Here is an 18,412-nt window from a genome sequence, read left to right as displayed (position 1 = left end):
TGAGATTCATGAGACCATGAGGTCTGTTGGATATACATCCGTTTGATTAGTTTGCATGTTTAATCAGAGCGCTTATGTAATACTCAGTGAGCGGTCAGGGGCGTGCTCAGATCTACTCAGGGAGCAAAAAGGTACCTAGGTAGCTCGGCCGTGATCGAGCGGGTACAGCCGCTAGGCAATAGCCTACCTGCGGAACCATACTTGGAGGACATAAAAGCCAAAACATCCATTCAATCAACTCCTCAAACCTATCTTCAAAACAAATTCATACACCAAAAACTCCATAAAAATGCAAGCCATCCGTGTCCATCCAGCACCGTCATCTGAGACACCTTATTCCCCAACCTACCCCGCCCCAACAACAGCTCTCCACAATGACAAAATCCCCATTCCAACCCCGACAGCCCCAAACCAACTCTTAATCCAAATCAAAGCAACGACCATAATCCGCGACATGCTGACATGGCCCGAGACATACCAACAACCATACACAATCCCAGGCCACGATTTCTCAGGTATAGTAGCATCAATCTCCCCAGGCTCAACAACAACCCTGGAACCCGGCACCGCCGTCTTCGGCATGACATCCGCAGACCGCGGATCAACATGGGCGTCTTACGCGCTCGTCACAACTGACGAAGTCGCACTCAAACCAGCGGGTCTCGGGTGGGAAGAGGCGGCGGCATTACCGCTTAGCGCGCAGACGGCGTACGAGGCGCTCTTTGTGCATGCGGGCCTTCAGTCTCCGCTTATTGGCGGGAGTGCGCAGTCGCAGCCGCAGGATCACCAGGAGGAGGATCACCAGCAGGCTCGTCAGCTGGGAAAGCGTGTGCTTGTTACTGGTGCTGCTGGTGGAGTTGGGATTTTCCTCGTGCAGCTTGCTGCGCGGGCGGGGATGCATGTTGTTGCGGCTAGTGGGTCTGTTGCGAGGAATGGGGAGTTTTTGAGAGAGTTGGGGGCTGATGAGGTTGTTGAGTATGCGGATTTGGAGAGTGGTCAGGAGGGCCGGTTTGATGTTATTGTTGATTCGGTTGGTGGGGAGGTTCTGGAGAGGTGTTGGGAGTTTGTGAAGGAGGGAGGGGCTTTGATATCTGTTGATTCTGCGAGCTTTGATTTTGTTGAGGCTCATGCGAAGCGTGGGTTGAAGAGGGATGGAATTAAGGCGTTGTTTTTTGTTATTGAGGGGAGTGGGGAGGTGTTGCGTGCGCTGAGTGAGTTGGCAGCGAGGGGGGAGTTGCGGTCGTTTGTTGCTGCTAGTTTCGGAATTGAGCGTGTGAGGGAAGCTTATGATTATGCTAATGGGAGGTTTGATGGTCGAGGGAAAGTTGTGCTTACAGTTTAGGTTCACTAATTCTATGCTTGATATGTAACAATTCCAAAACTGCTAGTAAGGATTTCATGTAACTACATAAATGTCAAACCATCTGCGCAGTATAATCTTTCCCTGGCAAACTATCATAACGCATCCGTGGACCCCGTGGAGGCCCTGTCTGTAGCTGAGTGACCCATTCCTTAAAGGAAACACCAGCTCGTTCGGCGTTGAAGACAGCAACTACCGGCCCATTCGGCTCGGTAGATCCACTCAGCTTGCTCAAATTATCGCGCAAATGCAGACGATGGCCCCGATAACCGAGATGTTGCAAGGAAAGAGACCGTAGCGAGAATCTGTCACCGAGGAAATCCCAAACCTGTCGCCAAGCAGCACTGCTCTGCTCATTTATCTCTGGAGAGTCCCATTTCGACAGATTATGGCCACTGTCGGTGTCCACTGGGGCCGCACCCCTCAAATTCAAGGACTGTAGCGCAAGAATCCTCAAAGTTGGAATTGTGGTGCGTAAAAACGTCTTGAAGGTATCATATGTGATTTCAATCCAATAGAGATTAAGTTCCACTAGCTGGGTAAAGTTGATACGCTGGGAGAGGTTGATAAAATACTGAGGGCTCATTGCACCGTTCCGGTCCCACTGTGAGAATGTTAGGACCTTGAGACTCGGTGCAATCATTATAGGGATATCGATGAGGTATCTGAGTTTAGAATCGTCTGACTGTACTTCCCAGACGCAGATGCAGAGGTGCAGATACTCTAATCCTTTCAGGGAGGAAAGTAAGGATTTGTGCGTGAGTTTGAGTGTAAGATCTGAAGGTGGCAGAGCACAATGGTCACCATTGCATGTGTTCAACTTCTTGAGTTTCCTGTTAGAGGCAACGGCTGCCTCTAGGAGAGCCGCAAAAGCTATGGCATGGTCCTTCGCTCTGCTCTTCCACAGGTTGTGAATGGGTTTTCGGACGTTAAATCCGAATGGGTTGAATCCAAGTTGGCGTGTTACCCCGCGCCAACCGAGAAACTGGACCTCATCCTTTATCATAGGATTTGAATTCCAGAAAAAGTCCGAGTCCTTGAGTTGCATTCTAATAACGGTGAGGTTATTAAAGAGTGCCACACATTCGTTGAGGACGTTGTTAAGAGTACCGGATTCGATGATACCGAGATGATCTTCCACTACAGCCTGATATGCAGTGTACTGAGAATTGATCTGGGCGACGGTCTTAGATGGCCTGTCTCTATGTGAAGTGATACAGGACTTGAAGGAATCAACATCCATCTCATAAAAGCCCCCGAATAAGGACGGTACAACCCATAGCTCTTGGACTCGTGTCCGGAAGCTATAATTTGCGGCGAGTTCTTCTAATCGACCAAGACTATGACTGGTGAGGATCAGGCCGATACTCTTGCAGTACCGGTCCGCGAAAGCATCCAGCGACTTCATGTACACTGCAGGGCAGGTGGTTCGAAAAGCAATCCAGTCGCGTAGCTCCAGATAGCTGCAGATATCACATATGAGCTCGGTGGGAAGTGTTGCAATAGACATCTAGACGGATATTATATGTTGAGTGAATGACAGGAATGAGGAATATTGTTAACCTTGGTGCCTCGAAGTGGGTGTAGACATCATGTGATTGGACAACGATGTAACTATGTTTAACCAGGTTGCAAAGAATTGATGCCTCAGGCATAAACTGCAGGCTTACTATGTACAGCTAGTTATACAGATTGCACTTGTGGATCTTTTACAGGTAGCAGGAATACATTTTGGTGTCGTAATTAGAAGTTTGTCGGAGAGATTGGAACTACATATGCAGCTGGGATCTTGAATAGGAGAGATGCCACCACTAATTGTATTGTTAGATGAGATTATAAGCATGAAGCAATACAATTGTATTAGAAAGTCTAAAATTGTCAAAGAGAGGAGGAAGAAAAGGACTCAATGGAAAGACCACGAGAATATGAGAGACGTCAAGCATTACCCCTGTCCAACGTGCCCACCGTAGATAGTTACAACACATGTGTTTCCAGCAATTCACCAGGTCAAAAGGGGTATATCTGTATTCTCCTCAGTAACACGGGAATTGTAATCATCATCATCATCATCAGGGCTATGGCATGGGGCAGGCAGCTCTCTGATTTGACGGGCACTAATTTGGTGAACAGTAGGCGTAGGCAGAGAAGAGCGTGACAGTATCTTTCTGTGACAAGCAACTGCCTGGTCAATTATATGCTGGATCTGGCCAATAATCCGGTGCTGCTCGTCTTCCCAGGAGAATACCCTGATTGTGTACTAAAAAAGAAGTGTTAGTGAAAAGATTGCTCAAACTTCCTCTCAAACACACCGGGGCTTCCAGGGTTACCTACCCGACATTTATTTGTTAGATGTATGAATACCCATTTTGACCCGTCAGTTATGACACCGTAGATAGCTGCGTCTCTTCCTGCGAGTTTACGAGCATAATGAATACTCGCCATGTTTTGAAGCAAAGTCCAACTCCGAGTCACCGGACTTTTAGACTTCATAACGATCATGTTTGTTTCCAGCTCCCCCCAGTGGCCATACCACAAAACGTAGTCAATGATGCTCTCTGGGGCTATATATTTGCCGTTTTCAATTCCTAGCTTGGATATCCACTTTCGAAAGCTCCAGTGGGGTGGGCTTAGGGGAGCATGGGAACCAGGGGGATTAGGGGACTCTTTCTTGATCTTATCTGCAAGTAGAGCGAGGAGAAGTGATTCTATTCTCATTGGGAATAGTGGATGCATACTACCGTCCCGAGCTGTGACTAGCTCAAGATCGTCCCACAAGCACACTAATCATTCGTTAGCATACAATATACAAAAACAGATGGATAATCAGCTGAAACTCACTGAGATGATTTGGGATCTTCCAGGTGTTCCTTGCGTTCAGTTGCCTCTTATTCCACCACCTAGTAGGCGAGAGGCCAAAGGCCTCCACTACATCTTGGTATTCCTCAGTCGCCTTGATCATTGCACAGTCTTCTTCAATCATTGCGATGAAAGTAAAATTAAATAAAGCTGAGAAATTTAGGAGCAGAGAAGGGAATGAAGAGAAGGTACGAAGAAGAGAGAGAGAGGCGCTCACATGACTTAATATTATGTGCTTTTTCCTTTTCTGGAAACGGCCTTCAACCTTAGAACTTGGAGATATCCAGTCCATACTAAGCCTCTTATAGAAGTATTGTCGCACATGCCAGATTTGAAAATTCCGATATTCCGATATTCTTCTACTCTCTGACTTATACATCTCTTTTTCCTTCTTTCACTCCACAGCTGTTAAACTCCTTCCTTTATAACCATGGAGAAAATCGTTGAATCTCGGAGGTTGAAGCACAAAGACCTCGAAAACAGGATACGTGCCATGCGCAAGAAATCAAAAGAGATGTCTGCAATCGCCATTACCGACCTAGAACCGAGTGAGATTCCCCATCACTTTAACCTCACTCACTGTCTGCCAACCGAGTTGGAATTTTCTCCTCGCAAGACTCTAAAAGTCTCTCTCCCTCCTCACCTGAGTAAGTTTAATTATTGATATGAATATGTGTATACACTAACTTGTATAGATCCTGTCCTCATAGATTACGGCATAGCAACCTGTGGCTCACCAATAAACGAGACCCTGATACGATCCCGCATTAATGTGGTTATCCTGACAATTCTAGCTAAGATGAAGCGCGAGTTTCCTGCAGAGTCCCGTACACCTGTTGCCTCCTACACATCACTCAAAACTCTTCACCTGAAATTTGATCGCGAAACAGAATTCATCTGGAAGAGTGGTGACCGACGGGTGAAACTCTCCGGTACCGTTGACTACTCGCTTTGGTATGGCATGTCTGATGACTATTCCACTAACATGGTCATCATCGAGGCGAGGCAACCAGACTTGATTAAGCATGGCGTGTTTCAATGTCTCGCCTACATGGGTAAGTGAATTTGATTTACATGACACTGAATTTGTGCTAATATGAATAGCGATGGTCCATGAGACGAGGAAGCGGGCTAAGATTATAGACACGTCAGTGTATGGAATTGTAACAGACAGTTTCGAGTGGGTGTTTATCCGGATTCGTCCAAATGGCGAGGTGAGAAATCTTCGTGAAACTTGCTATAGCACTACTAATACATTTTTTAGTGGACTAAGAAGGCTTACCACTGGGTGCACAATGCGCAAGATATTGTCTCGATGTTGACAAATATTTTCGCCCATGCTGCGACTAGCCACAAATGGTGGAATCTTGGGATTGAAGCGGAGGTCTCAGCCTCGTTGGAGCAGGCCAGGTTAAAGCCCAAGCCTAAGCGAGATAGGAGGCGCAGCATCTAGACTCCGAATTCTTCTTGATTTATAACTCGGCTGTCTTTGGTTTGAAACTTGCGAAATTATCTCTGGTCCCAAATCATATACAAATGATCTATCCCATGTCTATTCTTTGGAACTGTCGTGAAAAGCCTCCAACAAAGTCCTAAAGCCCGATCCCTCTTTTGACAAAAGCGCTTTGGGGTTATCGAACTCCACAATTTTGCCGTTTTCCATGAGAGCAACTTTGTCAAAGTCTAGAACTGTATGCAGTTTATGCGCAATAGCGATGACAGTTTGATTTTTGAAGTGCGTTCGAATGACGGTTTGCATGAGCGTATCTGTGTCCGAGTCCACACTGCAAGGTCTATTAGCAAAAGGTCGTATATCCGTTGCTTTTTCCACATACCTGCTAGTAGCCTCGTCCATGATAATAATATTGCTGGATTTGCAAAGTGCTCTTGCGAGGCAGAAGAGCTGTTTCTGTCCATGAGATAGTAAATCATCAGACATATCGATATCCAGCCCTCCTTTGAGTTGAATATAAGACCATAGATTGACTGCTTGTAGAGATACAATGATTGTTTCATCCGTTGCATTTCGCTCCGGGTTTGCATTTAGCCGTACCGTGCCATGGAGGAAAAAGGGCTGTTGCGGAATGGTGTTGATTCTGGACCGGACGTGTGTTCTAGAGACCTTTGAGATATCTATGCCATCAATGAGAATTGTACCGCTCTTTAGCTCTAGTATTCGAAGGATTGCCGAAACAAGGGAGGATTTCCCACTAAAATATAGTCAGTGAGTGCTGACGCAACCTGATGTGGGACAACACAAACCTTCCAGTCCTGCCACAGAGAGCAACCTTTTCGCCGGGGCGAATTTTGAGATCAATTCCTGTGAGAACAGGCTCCGAAGAGGCACTGGAAGTCTGTTTAGCATGTATCCGAAGAAACCCAAGAAACATCCAAGAACATACTCGTAAGATGCTGAAAGACCGGCTATATCAATCCCACCCTGCTGAGGCCAGTCCTCGGGAACAGCCTCTGTTTCGGAATCTAAATCCTCGGTAGGGGCTTGTAGCACATATGAGCGTATTCTAGAAACTGCGCCAATGGAGGTTTCCAATCCAATCCAGTATGTAACAAGCGTCTGAAGGGTGCCGCTGAAGTTGACAATGTTGAACAGCGCGATACCCAATAAGTTCATGGAAGGGCTACCCTTCATCGAGATTGCAACTGCGATGACGATGACAGCAATACATGCCACTATCAAATCTAGCACAAGACCAATCCAGCGCTGAATGCAATAAAGTAAATAAGAAGGGCGTTGGGAAGCATCGAGGGAAATTTGATTACGACGGCGGTAATCGTCGGTCCAACCATAGGCTCTAATGCTGGAGAGGCCATTGAGGGCTTCTAAGAATTGCGAGAATAAAGGTGCTTTGGCTTCAATGTCTAGCAGACGCATTTGGCGAGAGGTTTGGACGTAGAATTTTGCCACGTAATATATCATCAGGACGCAGACTGGGATCACTGCTGCTGTAACGTAAGAAGATCCAAAAAAAACCAGGAATCCTTCTACAACACAGCTTAGCGCAGCATTGACTGTTAGCTCTAAGGATGAAGGAAGCTCGTCGTCAATGAGCTCCAGGTCTTGGCTAAATCTGTTAACAAGAAATCGGGTCAACAAAAGAGCATGTTTTAAGAATGAATATCATACGGACCTGTTTGTGGTGTTTCCGATATCTGTAGAGGTAAGAAAAGAGGTCGTGGCTCTGAATCAAAGGTCAAAACAAGTAACACCCAGCAATTGCTATTTTTCCACTCTTACCCTATTGTAGTACGCAAAAGAATCTCGTGAAACCGACGGGCTGTTCGGGGCTGTATGATCATGATGAGGATCCTATACTAAGTTAGTCATAGAAGAACACTTTCAAGGTCGATCGAAAAATATCCCCATCATACCAAGTGCCAATAAAGGTAGTCAGGAGTGAGAAGAAGCCAAGTGCAGCATATACACCTAACCAATAGTGAACATTTTCATTGGGGTGCTGTTCATTGGCACGGGTCCACCACTGCAACCATATTTCTGTATAGAATGTTAGGCTTGGAACAAGATGTCCAGGTAGGTTTGTTGAAACTGACGAGGAAAGCTGAGACCGAGAATAAAGAGAACACAGCATGCAAGGAAGACCGACAGAAGAGGCCAACCAATGTTCTGAAAATAAAAGCGATAGACAGTCCAGTCGCCAGTTCGTCGACTTAAATCCGTGTGTTGGTCATCCAAGTTCAATTCCCGCAATGTTTCGTCGTCCAATACAAAATCGGGGGGCCTGGCAGTGTCGACGACTTGGTTAACACCATCGGAAAGCATTCTGATATAGCCACCGGAACTGATGAGATCACTATATGACCCGTGTTGGGTGATTCGCCCATCCTCATCTAGCGCGATGACATTATCGGCATAAAGAAGATGATGCGCTGTGATGATCAGTTTATTGAATTACTTGCACAGATACGGGCATATACATACCTGAGTTTGTAGCCATAACCACTGTTTGCCGAGAACGCTTGATGGAACCATGTTCAGCAAACAAATTCTCTAGAATTATCTTCTCGGTTTCTCGGTCAAGTCCCGTTAGGGCGTCGTCTAAAACAAGAACTGGCTCTTTCGAGTAAAGGGCCCGTGCAAGCGCCTAGAGAACCTTGTGTTATCACAAGTTTTCTCAAGCATAGGGTTAGAGTTACATACCACGCGCATTTGCTGTCCACCACTGAGTCGAGAACCCCGAACGCCAACTTTTGTCTGATCTCTCGCAGGAAGTTGTTGAAAATCGGCCTGTAAAACGCACGACTTGGTAACCTGGTCGTACCAGGGTCGATCCCATGGCGATGCACCAACAATATTTTCTTGGATTGTCCCGAATGTAATCCATGGCGACTGACTACAATATGCGGCATGAGTGAAGCTAGTGGAGACAGAGCCAGAATATTCTGGAATTTCCCCCATGAGCATCTTCAAAAAAGTAGACTTGCCACTGCCAACGGGTCCAACAACCATTGTAATCTTCGTCTCTTGGATGTCAATGTTCAGATCTTTTAGAACTGGCTCAGTGTCAATTGACCAAGCTGCAGAAAGGTTTCGAATAGTAGCACACGGTTTGATGTAATGTTCCCAGGTCGAGGAATCAATCTCAATCAGAGGCGCTTGACTAGCACCTTGCACTGATAGAGACCCTTGAGTATCATGCTTTACTCGGCGGTCAATTCTTTCCGCTTCCATCAAGTGCTTTTGGATCCGCTGAAAGCAATTGACCACGGCCATCAGATCCTCTGAGCCATTCACAATAGAACCCATTGGCTGATCCAACAGTGAAAAGAGTGTCAGCGCCGAAAAGGCCAGCCCGTTTGTCAGTGTAGCTGTGTCGTTTGCTTCGGCAAGGATAGCATAAACACCAAATCCGAACACCGGGGCCAAGGATGAAGAGGCATACCCTATATAATTAGCGAAAATCTCACAGCTGGAGCTGAACATACCTAGTGTAATTCCCAATGTTTCGTAGAGCCGAAATGGAAATGAAGCATCGATTTCTGCAGATCGCAAATCCCGAAGACTGCTGGAGATGGTTTCTGTCAAGCCTGTCATCTTAATATTTTTCATCACTCCAAGAACCCTGGAGGTAACAGTCACTCGCTCCTCAACAGCCTCGAGCCATATGCCTTGTGATTTTCCACAAGCGACTGCCAGCGGGACACCTGCAGCCAAACATACTAAATAATGGTCAAGTCAACCAAAAGCCATTTCAAAAGAAGATATAAGGACGTACCGAGAACAACTGCAGTAGATGCGATTGTCGCTACGTTGAGCAGTCGTGCTAGTAGCCACAAGGCCAATGCAACCTCGGTAAAGTTAGAGTATAGCTCGTGCATCTCTTTGAGACCGCTTCCAATTCGTTCGATGTCAGTACTCATTAACGTAATGGCAGCAGTATCTGAAATAACTGTTGTGCTCATCCGCAGGGTTTTGTTGAAGATTAGTGTGACTAGACTTCCTCGGACCATTGTAATAACGCGGTATGTCTTGTGCTCGTAAGCAGCATATGAGATCTATAGATGGGCTAGAATCAGTAGAGTTTCCATAAAGCCATGAAAGGCTACATACGGCGATACCGAGATACACAATGGCGTAGGCACCGATAAGTCCGTACGCATAATTGGCAGAGTTAACGTGCTCTGGTTCACTCATAAAATTGAGCACGCGCTCGACGAGAAATGGCTGCGCAAAGCAAAATCCCGTGTATGCAAGCCGGGGTAAAACACCCTCCAGAAAAGCCCATTTGTAGTGAGATATGAAGGTCCATAGTAGTGAATTTTGATGATATTTGTTGGCTAGAAATCTGGGTTAATTTATGGTAGTATGGTAAAAGACGTTGTAACTCAGGAGCTCACCTTTGTCCCATCTTTCAAGGAGTGACTGGGGATTTGAAGCGGCGCTGATATCATTGTCGAGAGTAGGTAGGCTGTCAACTATCAAAATTTCTTTTGACCCGCGCCAAAGTAGCTCATTCAGCCACCAAAATATGGCGCGATTCAGCACACCACTAGTCGACTCGATCGGGCTATTTTCATATCTCTTTTTGAGCAAAGATCTCTTTTCTGTCGCCTCCAACCCGAGAATCATCGCTTTGATGACCCATGATATAGCAAAAAGAACGGTCACAGTTTGAGTAATAGGCATGAAATACACAGTTCGAAGGCGTAGGAGGTCGAAGAGCAAGGTAAATACGAGGAAGACATTGATCACTGTAGATGGGCGTATGGAGCGGAGATGCTCAAGATGAGAAAAGTAGGTCAGAAAAAGGGAAATAACGACAGTCACAGAAGTTGTAAGCACAGTTGCTTTTGTTTTGAATGTGTCAGGCTGGCACCAGAGGGCTAACAGGACCATATGACATCCTGTGTAAAACAGCCACAATAACTGCGCGATGCTGGTTAGCGCAAGGAATGTGGAGAATCATAAACGCTTGTAGTTTGGAGGACATTATACCTCTTTTGTGGCATACAACCATGACCGATTAACCTTTTCTGGGACGCCCGAAAGCTTCCAAATTCGAATGGATGCTGCTAAACAAACAACACCGATGGGCCCGAGTGTGAGAATACCCTCTTCAAACAAGAGTGTGAAGTCAAATCCATTCAGACAAGAAGGAGCGACAATTGGCCCAAAAGCATCCTCCTCCACAGAACAGTCTAACATGGCTGTTGGGAACTGTTGGGAACCTTTCAAGATGTGTATGTGTGGAGAGATGAGGCTCAATGTAAGGAGAAATAGGGCTGGAGATCGCTGGTGCCTAAAATATGAGGCTGGGACCTTTTGACTCACAACTCGGATGCCACCCCGAGTACGGGCGACTATAGGATCACTGTCACATAACTCTCTCATTGGTTTATATTGCCTGGCAGTAACTTATACCAATTAGTTATATAGTTAGTAGTAATATTGAACCTAGATGATGCCTTATAATGCCCTAGAAAATATATCTAAAAAGACAACTAAAAAGACAACTAAAAAGACCCTAAGAAGAACATCCAAAAAAGAAGATCTAGTAAGATGTCAGTGTATGTAAAAGAGAAGGTGTAACGCACTAGCCAATGAGAGAGTTATGTGACCGTGATCCCTATAGTCGCCCATACCCAAAGTCTGGAACATACACTTCGTATTTCTTCTTCTTTTCTTTAATTGATGACACCTGGAACTCATTGTGTCGCATGCTTGTGACTAATTGATGAATCAGTCGCGATCTCAAGATCCGCATCTTTCCGAGCTCTGGGGATGGTAGGCTAGGTATGGGATCAGGCTCACTATTGTGCCTAGTAGGCGTTTGCTTCAACATGAGATTGCCGGATTGTACATGCGTGGGTTTAATAATGACTATTCACAAGCCACAGAGTGACACGTAGATTCATATGTATTAACGACTCTAGTCTTTCACCAAAATCAAGATCTCTTGAGACACATCCAACGATGAGTCATATCAGTCACAACGATCAAGCGATTATAAACAGAAATTGAACGACGCATCTAGCATGAGAGGCCTGAAACCACAAATTTTCTTTTGGTTTACAATGCCTCTTTCAGGTCCATCACACTTGCGGAGACCCGATTATTGGTACCAGATAGCACTCCAGCAGAATGTACAACCAGGTATCGACCTCCATCCTCCGACAGCACCCGTAGAGACCGTGTGTAGCCGTGTTCTTCGGGCGAAGCGATCTCTGTCCACTCTCCTTCGCCAAGGGCTTTGTTAATGAACAACGTACTCTGTGTACCGGCGCTGGCAATGATAGTGCCATTTTCACCACCGTATGGTGTCCACACGGCGTACGGTGAAGATGTCGGCTGAGTACCACTCGAGACAATGAGACGCTGACCCGGGGCGGAGGAGATATTTTCGGGGTCGGACGACAAGCGGTAGTAGAGAGGGAAGGAGTAGCTTGAGGTATCGAAGAAAGAGCCATATTCATAGATGTAGAAGTATTGGCCGTTTGGGAGCTAGAAATGTTAGCATTGTCCGAGCATGGCACAGAATAATCGTAATTGAATCGGTGTCTTCCGTGTAGCTTACATTGGTCACAACTGGCATGCCGGGTCGGTCGGTATATGTCGGATAGCTGACATCCACTACAACAGGTCCCCAGTTCTTCAGATCGGTTGAGACCTGGTGAACTATTGTCTGTCCGTGGGTTGCATTATCCCTCTGGTCCGCGTAGTAACAAATCAACTTGCCCTTGCTGTGAATGGGGTTAGCGAGTTATCTTCAAGGCACAATAGAAAAACATACTGGGCGAGTAAAAATGGCTCCCATACAGGAGTCAGTCCATTATTTGGCAGCGCCTCTCCTCCGGCAGCAATATGGCTAACAAACTTCCAATTGACGCCATCATCTTGCGATGCGTACAGATCGATGTGTGTGGACGACAGATCAGTTGGAATACTACTACCAGCTAGAAGTAGAGTCCCCTTTTTAAATGAGCCGACGCGCTCGGGCAGGTAGTAGAGGAACGGCTGGTAACGCAGGCCGTATCCGTTGACAGTGTCATGGACCTTGGAAATCTCCTTCCAGGTCTTTCCGTGGTCCTTGGAGCGGTAGATGGGGAAGTAGACCGCCGGCGGCTCTGGGGAGTAGTTCTCCCATGTGGCAAGAAGGTCGCCGTTGGGCAGCTGCTCGTTACGGGGGTAAAGCGTCCGTGGAACGACGTAGTCGGAGGGTGGTGAGAATATATTCACATTTGTGAGGGCGGTAGGTGAAGAATGCTTGGAGCGTGGAATTGTCACTGCAGCTACAGCTGCAGCGAAAGCAATAACCTGTGGAATTCTCATGTTTGGTATGCCGGAGCTAACTGGTATTCTATGTCTTAATTGGCAGCATTATTCTCCTTTTATAACTCGATTCTATCAAGAATTAAAGTCAAAATTTCTAAAAGATATATAGTACTCCGGGGTTATCCCACCGGAATTAACCTTATTTTGGACTAATTAGAGGGTATCTCATCTGAAGAATTTCCATCAATTAGGGCCAACGTTAGATAATCCGGGGAAATGTCCAATGACGCCATCAAGCGAAAGATCACGTGGTATACCACGTGGCTAGGACCCCCGTTTCCTTCCTCTTCCCTTCCTCTTCCCTTCCAAGACTTATTCTGTACTCTGTACTCTGTACTTCCTAATAAACCTAACCTCTCCACCCAAGGCTGAGCATGGATTCCTAGGGGGCCATAAAGGCGCAAGGATAACCTCGTATTGACCACAATATACTTTGACATTTGAACCTTTGAAGTTCGCCAATTGGGCAGCACAAGCCCCCCCGGGCAGTTTGGCCCCCACCATCCACAACCAAATATAGCAATGCGTAAAAAGTTGGCCAATGATGAACATGGATCTACACTCCAGTGCGAACTACGTTGCCTACGAACACACAGCCTTCCAGCATCGCCATAATTTGTTGGCAACCAACATGCTTGTTAGTAATTGATTGGGAGAAACCCATCTTGAATTTCCGTATTAGCCTAGGGCTGGGCTAAGAAGGGAAACTTATTTATCTTGGGTTTCTTCCACTTTTCGCATTCGGATTCAAACTGCTTTTCAGATTCCACCTTTCTCCGAGACATCCAAGACAAAAAAATATCCATTTCCAAGTATTTTCCAAGCACTTTTCAAGCACTAAAAGTGCATTTATCCGAAAAATGGTACCCACCGACTTCGTACATCGGCCAAAAGGCCAATGGACAGGGAAGTTGCAGCGATCGACAAGGGACCTCATCGGTCGTTCAACAGCCATGTGGGATAATTCAAGAGATCGCTACCAACAATCGACAACACAAATATGGCACAAATCAGCAGACACATTAAATGATTCGAAGGATCGGTGTCATCAGTCAGCCAAATTTATGCTATATCGATCGGTGTCAAAATGGAATCAATCAGCAGATCACTTACACCGAATCGCTCGCATTGAAGACACAACACAGCATGTTCCAGCGCACGATTGCCAAGCCCAAGACCAAGCGACTCCACAGTCACGATTTTACTCACGGGCTCTCAACTCGAAATCAACAAACTCATCCTCAAATCCCAAGACCACATCACTCTCCACAAAAGCGAAACGAATCAGTTCTGCCTCGGTCACTGGACCTTCACTATCTCCGGAGGAACAAATCAGAGGGTTTTACGAATCAACTGTACTTGTAAATTCCACAGTGAGGCGGACAAGACAGTTACTGGATGACAAAAGGACAGTCCTGGGCGAGATCGAAATTGAGTGGATCAATTCAACCATCACCGATGCTGAGAATGCTGCGAATGATTTAGCTTCTTTTGTGAAGCAGTTTGAACAAATCAGCCCTCAAGACCACAACACTTGGAAGCGTCGTCATTATGAAGTTGCTCTGAGACAGGAATCCCGCATGCTTCTTTCTCATGGAAAAGTCGAGATGATTCTTAATCACCTTGGCTCACTACCAACCACTTTGAGCAATGATAAAGTATTTTTCTCTCCATCTGAGGTTTCGACGGTCGCTTCTTCAATCTCGGAGCTCCCATGTGAGACGAGTGTCATATCTGTCTTTGAGCTTCCGAGCTTATCACCTGAACCTATACCCGAAATTATTGTGACACAATTCGATGATGAGCATGACGATAATGACATGTACTCCCATACCGATGAAAGTCCTCCCCCAAGCTACGAAGTAAGTGGGATGAATAACACGGCAGGGCCACTGTGACCGCATCAAAACATGGCTTCCGAAGGGTTGACAAGGACCGATATGATTATTATGTAGCTTATGACGATACCACACGAAGAATGAATCAAGATCTTAGTTCTATGTTACATCAAATTCCGAGTTTGCAAAATTCTTCGGTTATATAAATCCAGTCCTTCTGCCTCGTCAATGAATTCCAAAAACAAACCACCACACCGCAAAAATACCCCCAAAATGGACACTGGGAACAAAATCTAAAGACGCGACTGGATATTAAGTGCGTTAATCTCCTCGGTCACAGTGTTGACTGCCTCAACAGCCATTCCGTACCCAGCCTGGTAGCCAGTTCCACCGGCGCCATAGTTATGGACAACAACAACCCGGCGTCCTGCGGCACCTAGTTGCACATTTTCTCTGGAAACACGAGCACCACCCTCGCGAGACGGGCGTAGCCCAGCAAATGCACCAAGAATCTCAGTCTTGTTTGATTTTAGAGCAGGAAGCAACGCCGTCGTTCGAGTCAGAATTGACTCTGTCTCTTCTCCGAAGGTATCCGGTGTGCTGTCGATATCGTTCAGTCACTAAAATGTGGTACACATGGGCTGAAGGACCCTACTTACGCAACGTTCTTTTGCATAAATCCACCAAGGACCACGTTTCCATTCGAGTATGGTCGAGGGATCACGTAGGTTTCATAGTCCTTACCATGTCTCATGATGTTTTGTTGAATATGAGATGCTCTTGCAAGTAGAATCTGGCCTCTAGTGGGGTAACACTTTGAGTCTTGGACTCCCGGTAACTCTTTTGCTGCATTACCGGTACAGTTGAATATCACCTTTGTATCATTGCTGAGATGGCCAGATGAGACTTGCGGCAACTTTTTGCGAATGACTCGCACTCCATATTTCTGGGTGAGCTTCTGGAACAAATATCGAAGGTGCATGGGTGAATTGAGCGTTACTGTCGTGAACTCTATGCCAAATGCAACACCCTCTGGTAAGTCTTGTGCGGCAATCTCTTTGAACTGTTCAATGGAGAAATCGATAAGCAAATCTAGGACACCCAAGGAAATTATCCATAACCCACATCTTTGAGATACGCGGCCATTGAATCGATCTTTCCACGGGATGGTAGCTCATCCCAATACTCCACTGAAGGTGTTTCCTTCACAAACGCATTCTTGCCGTCCTTGGCTGCAAGATCGAGAAGATACTTGTATCCAAGCTTATCCCATCGCAACGCATTCGGGTCGCTTGCAGAAATAGCAGAGAAATTTGCACCTGCCCTGAACTCCAATTAGTCTTTTGTCAATGTGAACTGGCAGCAGGAGTTCCTCAACAAACCATGGTGAGGTGTAATTTATTGAAGTGTCTCCGGGAAGATGTTCTGCAATGATGGTTGTCTGTCGGCCATAACCCTTTTCAGCGAGAACGAGGGCTACATTCAAGCCGATCACGCCGGCCCTTAGAAAAATCAGCATCAACACTCTAAAACAGTCGTCCCATGTGTTGGCTCCCACTTACCCGATGATCACTACAGATTCGCTTTTCATATTTCTGAGTGGTTGTATTGAGTCGGAGTGAAATCCAGCTTTCTTATTTTTCCCTTGCCTACTACCTTTGAAAGCTTTAAATACTCTACATTGGTCTGATGGTGACTTAAACCGCGGCAAAGTCCGCGGTTCATCGCCCGCGGGCTGATTGAGAGGCTCCAATTGGCGGCATGGCTGGTGGGGATCGGGGACAAGCGGCATCGCTTTTAATTGGTTGCCTAAGAGTCCTCGAAGATTGAAGAGCCTCGTCCTGATAGTAATTTCAATAACCGATGGATAATTATTATATGGCTATGGACATTTATTCAGTCAAGACCTTGAGGCAATTGTGCAGAACTTTTAGAATCTACTTCCCGAGAAGAGAGAGAAAAGACAGAAGGAAAGATAGGGGTAAACTCTGTTGTCGTTTGGCAGCTTTGCCGATGCTTTCTTTTCCCACTTTGTTGTATGTCTTTTATGGGATCCTTTCCATTCTCCATCAAATATATATATTAAGAAACCACTGCGCTGCAAATCAGAACTTTTCTATAGATCTCGCCAAACAATTTGGGTTACCCCTAGGGCCATCAACAATAGGACCCACTAGTTGTACGTACCTAGCCCGAGTCCAAGCTCACGCTTCTTCGCTTTCAAGGCTTCCTATCCCTCTTTCCCTTCTATCCGCTTTCACCAATAGTGCATATACTGCAGTATTCACTGGTCATCTCCAGTAACATAACGTGATATGTGCTGTAACTGCTGTTTAAGCCGGCAAAAGGAAACAGTCATCTAGCGTGAAGATAAGAACTCGGCCACGATCTCATGCAATGGCAATTCTTGACACAACTTGAAAATTTGAAATATCAAAACTCAAATAGAGAAAACAAACAAACAAACAAATTCTCTAGGGTAAGGCACGCGGGGATAACTCGGTGGTCATATCTCGGTGGTCGATCGGGTGAGACTCGGTTCAAAGTTTTCAAATGGACCCCTACTTGAGATGTCATCCTTACCTCCAAAAATATAGATATAAAGTCTGCAAAATCGCAGTGCAAATACAAATCGAAATTGTAAATTTTACCAATCATCCACACATTATGCCTGAACATATTGATTCACAAGAATCTATCTCTAAAATGAGCACATCACAGTTTTCCTCCGTCGAGGATCTCAACGCCACCCAGGAGAAGTCAAATTCTTCACCTCTCCAGCGCTTGAAGAAACAATGGAAGGAGATAAAAAGGGAGTGGGGACCTCTCATGGCGGCTAAAGAAGACCTATATGACGAGTACACTTTCCCACCGGGTCGTTATTCTGGGCAAAGATAGCTTGGCAATAGTAAGTGTTTAACAGTCTACCACAACATGCTCAAACTAATCTAATATTGTGTTGAAGAAATCTACAGGACTCAGTGTTTTCGTCAAGACTGCAAAAAAGTGGTGGACCTTTTCTTCAATCCAGGGAGCACCATTCCTAATATTCGATGATCGTGGCCATGCTGCGATCTTCCTACAATCAACCTGAACCCCGACTACTGCTTCGCACAATCACGATACCGACGAACACTTTCAAAATAATGGCGTTTTCTTTGCGGAACATAGACGGTGGTTATTTTTCTACATGGCTTTACCCTTCTTTCAGTCACATTTTGCCGGCTGGCTTCCTGGAATGTTGAGGATTTGGTTGTTTCCACCAAGACATACAATACATATCTCTCTCGATAACTCATAACTCATAATATCCTAATGCACATTATTACATCTCTCTCCTATTGGTACATCTATATGTACGTATCTATCTGCATTTCGATCTGGAAGGGAAAGCAAGTAAGAGAAGGGAAATAGAAAACAAGAGACCCAAGAAAATAATGGAGACAGAAAATGAAACCAACAGGTTCATTCCCATTAACCGGCTTAAAAGCGTACCTGCCGCCCACAAGGGATATGAATTTTGCTTTTTACTAGCCTCTAACTAGGATA

The 18,412-nt window shown here is 45.7% G+C and overlaps 9 protein-coding genes across 9 annotated transcripts; 4 read left to right on the top strand and 5 right to left on the bottom strand.

The window, feature by feature from the left end:
* Positions 1 to 289: 289 nt before the first annotated feature.
* Positions 290 to 1,342, top strand: N7516_004384 (NADP-dependent oxidoreductase; the record flags this gene model as incomplete). Its single annotated transcript, XM_057217104.1, has 1 exon — positions 290 to 1,342. One exon carries the CDS (start codon positions 290 to 292, stop codon positions 1,340 to 1,342), a length of 1,053 nt encoding a protein of 350 aa, XP_057078987.1.
* A 73-nt stretch (positions 1,343 to 1,415) lies between these two features.
* Positions 1,416 to 2,870, bottom strand: N7516_004383 (F-box protein; the record flags this gene model as incomplete). The annotated part of the gene is made up of 1 exon (XM_057217103.1): positions 1,416 to 2,870. The coding sequence occupies one exon, from the start codon at positions 2,868 to 2,870 to the stop codon at positions 1,416 to 1,418; it is 1,455 nt and encodes a 484-aa protein (XP_057078986.1).
* Positions 2,871 to 3,359: 489 nt separating this feature from the next.
* Positions 3,360 to 4,340, bottom strand: N7516_004382 (uncharacterized protein; the record flags this gene model as incomplete). The annotated part of the gene is made up of 3 exons (XM_057217102.1): positions 3,360 to 3,617; positions 3,692 to 4,140; positions 4,199 to 4,340. 3 exons carry the CDS (start codon positions 4,338 to 4,340, stop codon positions 3,360 to 3,362), a joined length of 849 nt encoding a protein of 282 aa, XP_057078985.1.
* Positions 4,341 to 4,646: 306 nt separating this feature from the next.
* Positions 4,647 to 5,669, top strand: N7516_004381 (uncharacterized protein; the record flags this gene model as incomplete). The annotated part of the gene is made up of 4 exons (XM_057217101.1): positions 4,647 to 4,863; positions 4,912 to 5,271; positions 5,321 to 5,430; positions 5,481 to 5,669. The coding sequence occupies 4 exons, from the start codon at positions 4,647 to 4,649 to the stop codon at positions 5,667 to 5,669; spliced, it is 876 nt and encodes a 291-aa protein (XP_057078984.1).
* Positions 5,670 to 5,768: 99 nt separating this feature from the next.
* On the bottom strand, positions 5,769 to 10,589 carry N7516_004380 (uncharacterized protein; the record flags this gene model as incomplete). The annotated part of the gene is made up of 14 exons (XM_057217100.1): positions 5,769 to 6,000; positions 6,052 to 6,426; positions 6,479 to 6,562; positions 6,619 to 7,299; positions 7,366 to 7,416; positions 7,473 to 7,544; positions 7,607 to 7,730; positions 7,787 to 8,122; positions 8,175 to 8,337; positions 8,394 to 9,136; positions 9,179 to 9,412; positions 9,469 to 9,748; positions 9,804 to 10,030; positions 10,091 to 10,589. 14 exons carry the CDS (start codon positions 10,587 to 10,589, stop codon positions 5,769 to 5,771), a joined length of 4,101 nt encoding a protein of 1,366 aa, XP_057078983.1.
* Positions 10,590 to 11,762: 1,173 nt separating this feature from the next.
* On the bottom strand, positions 11,763 to 13,022 carry N7516_004379 (sialidase family protein; the record flags this gene model as incomplete). The annotated part of the gene is made up of 3 exons (XM_057217099.1): positions 11,763 to 12,194; positions 12,268 to 12,433; positions 12,484 to 13,022. 3 exons carry the CDS (start codon positions 13,020 to 13,022, stop codon positions 11,763 to 11,765), a joined length of 1,137 nt encoding a protein of 378 aa, XP_057078982.1.
* An 863-nt stretch (positions 13,023 to 13,885) lies between these two features.
* N7516_004378 (uncharacterized protein) lies at positions 13,886 to 14,923 on the top strand (the record flags this gene model as incomplete). The annotated part of the gene is made up of 1 exon (XM_057217098.1): positions 13,886 to 14,923. The coding sequence occupies one exon, from the start codon at positions 13,886 to 13,888 to the stop codon at positions 14,921 to 14,923; it is 1,038 nt and encodes a 345-aa protein (XP_057078981.1).
* Positions 14,924 to 15,156: 233 nt separating this feature from the next.
* N7516_004377 (FAD-dependent oxidoreductase) lies at positions 15,157 to 16,454 on the bottom strand (the record flags this gene model as incomplete). The annotated part of the gene is made up of 5 exons (XM_057217097.1): positions 15,157 to 15,463; positions 15,523 to 15,926; positions 15,989 to 16,187; positions 16,246 to 16,365; positions 16,426 to 16,454. The coding sequence occupies 5 exons, from the start codon at positions 16,452 to 16,454 to the stop codon at positions 15,157 to 15,159; spliced, it is 1,059 nt and encodes a 352-aa protein (XP_057078980.1).
* Positions 16,455 to 17,530: 1,076 nt separating this feature from the next.
* On the top strand, positions 17,531 to 17,957 carry N7516_004376 (uncharacterized protein; the record flags this gene model as incomplete). Its single annotated transcript, XM_057217096.1, has 2 exons — positions 17,531 to 17,741; positions 17,839 to 17,957. The coding sequence occupies 2 exons, from the start codon at positions 17,531 to 17,533 to the stop codon at positions 17,955 to 17,957; spliced, it is 330 nt and encodes a 109-aa protein (XP_057078979.1).
* Between the last annotated feature and the right edge of the window lie 455 nt (positions 17,958 to 18,412).

Source organism: Penicillium verrucosum, assembly GCF_028828655.1.
Source record: "Penicillium verrucosum strain IBT 35672 chromosome Unknown utg000001l_segment0_segment0, whole genome shotgun sequence".
Taxonomy (NCBI): Eukaryota; Fungi; Ascomycota; class Eurotiomycetes; order Eurotiales; family Aspergillaceae; genus Penicillium; species Penicillium verrucosum.
This window is presented reverse-complemented; position numbering and strand designations above follow the sequence as displayed.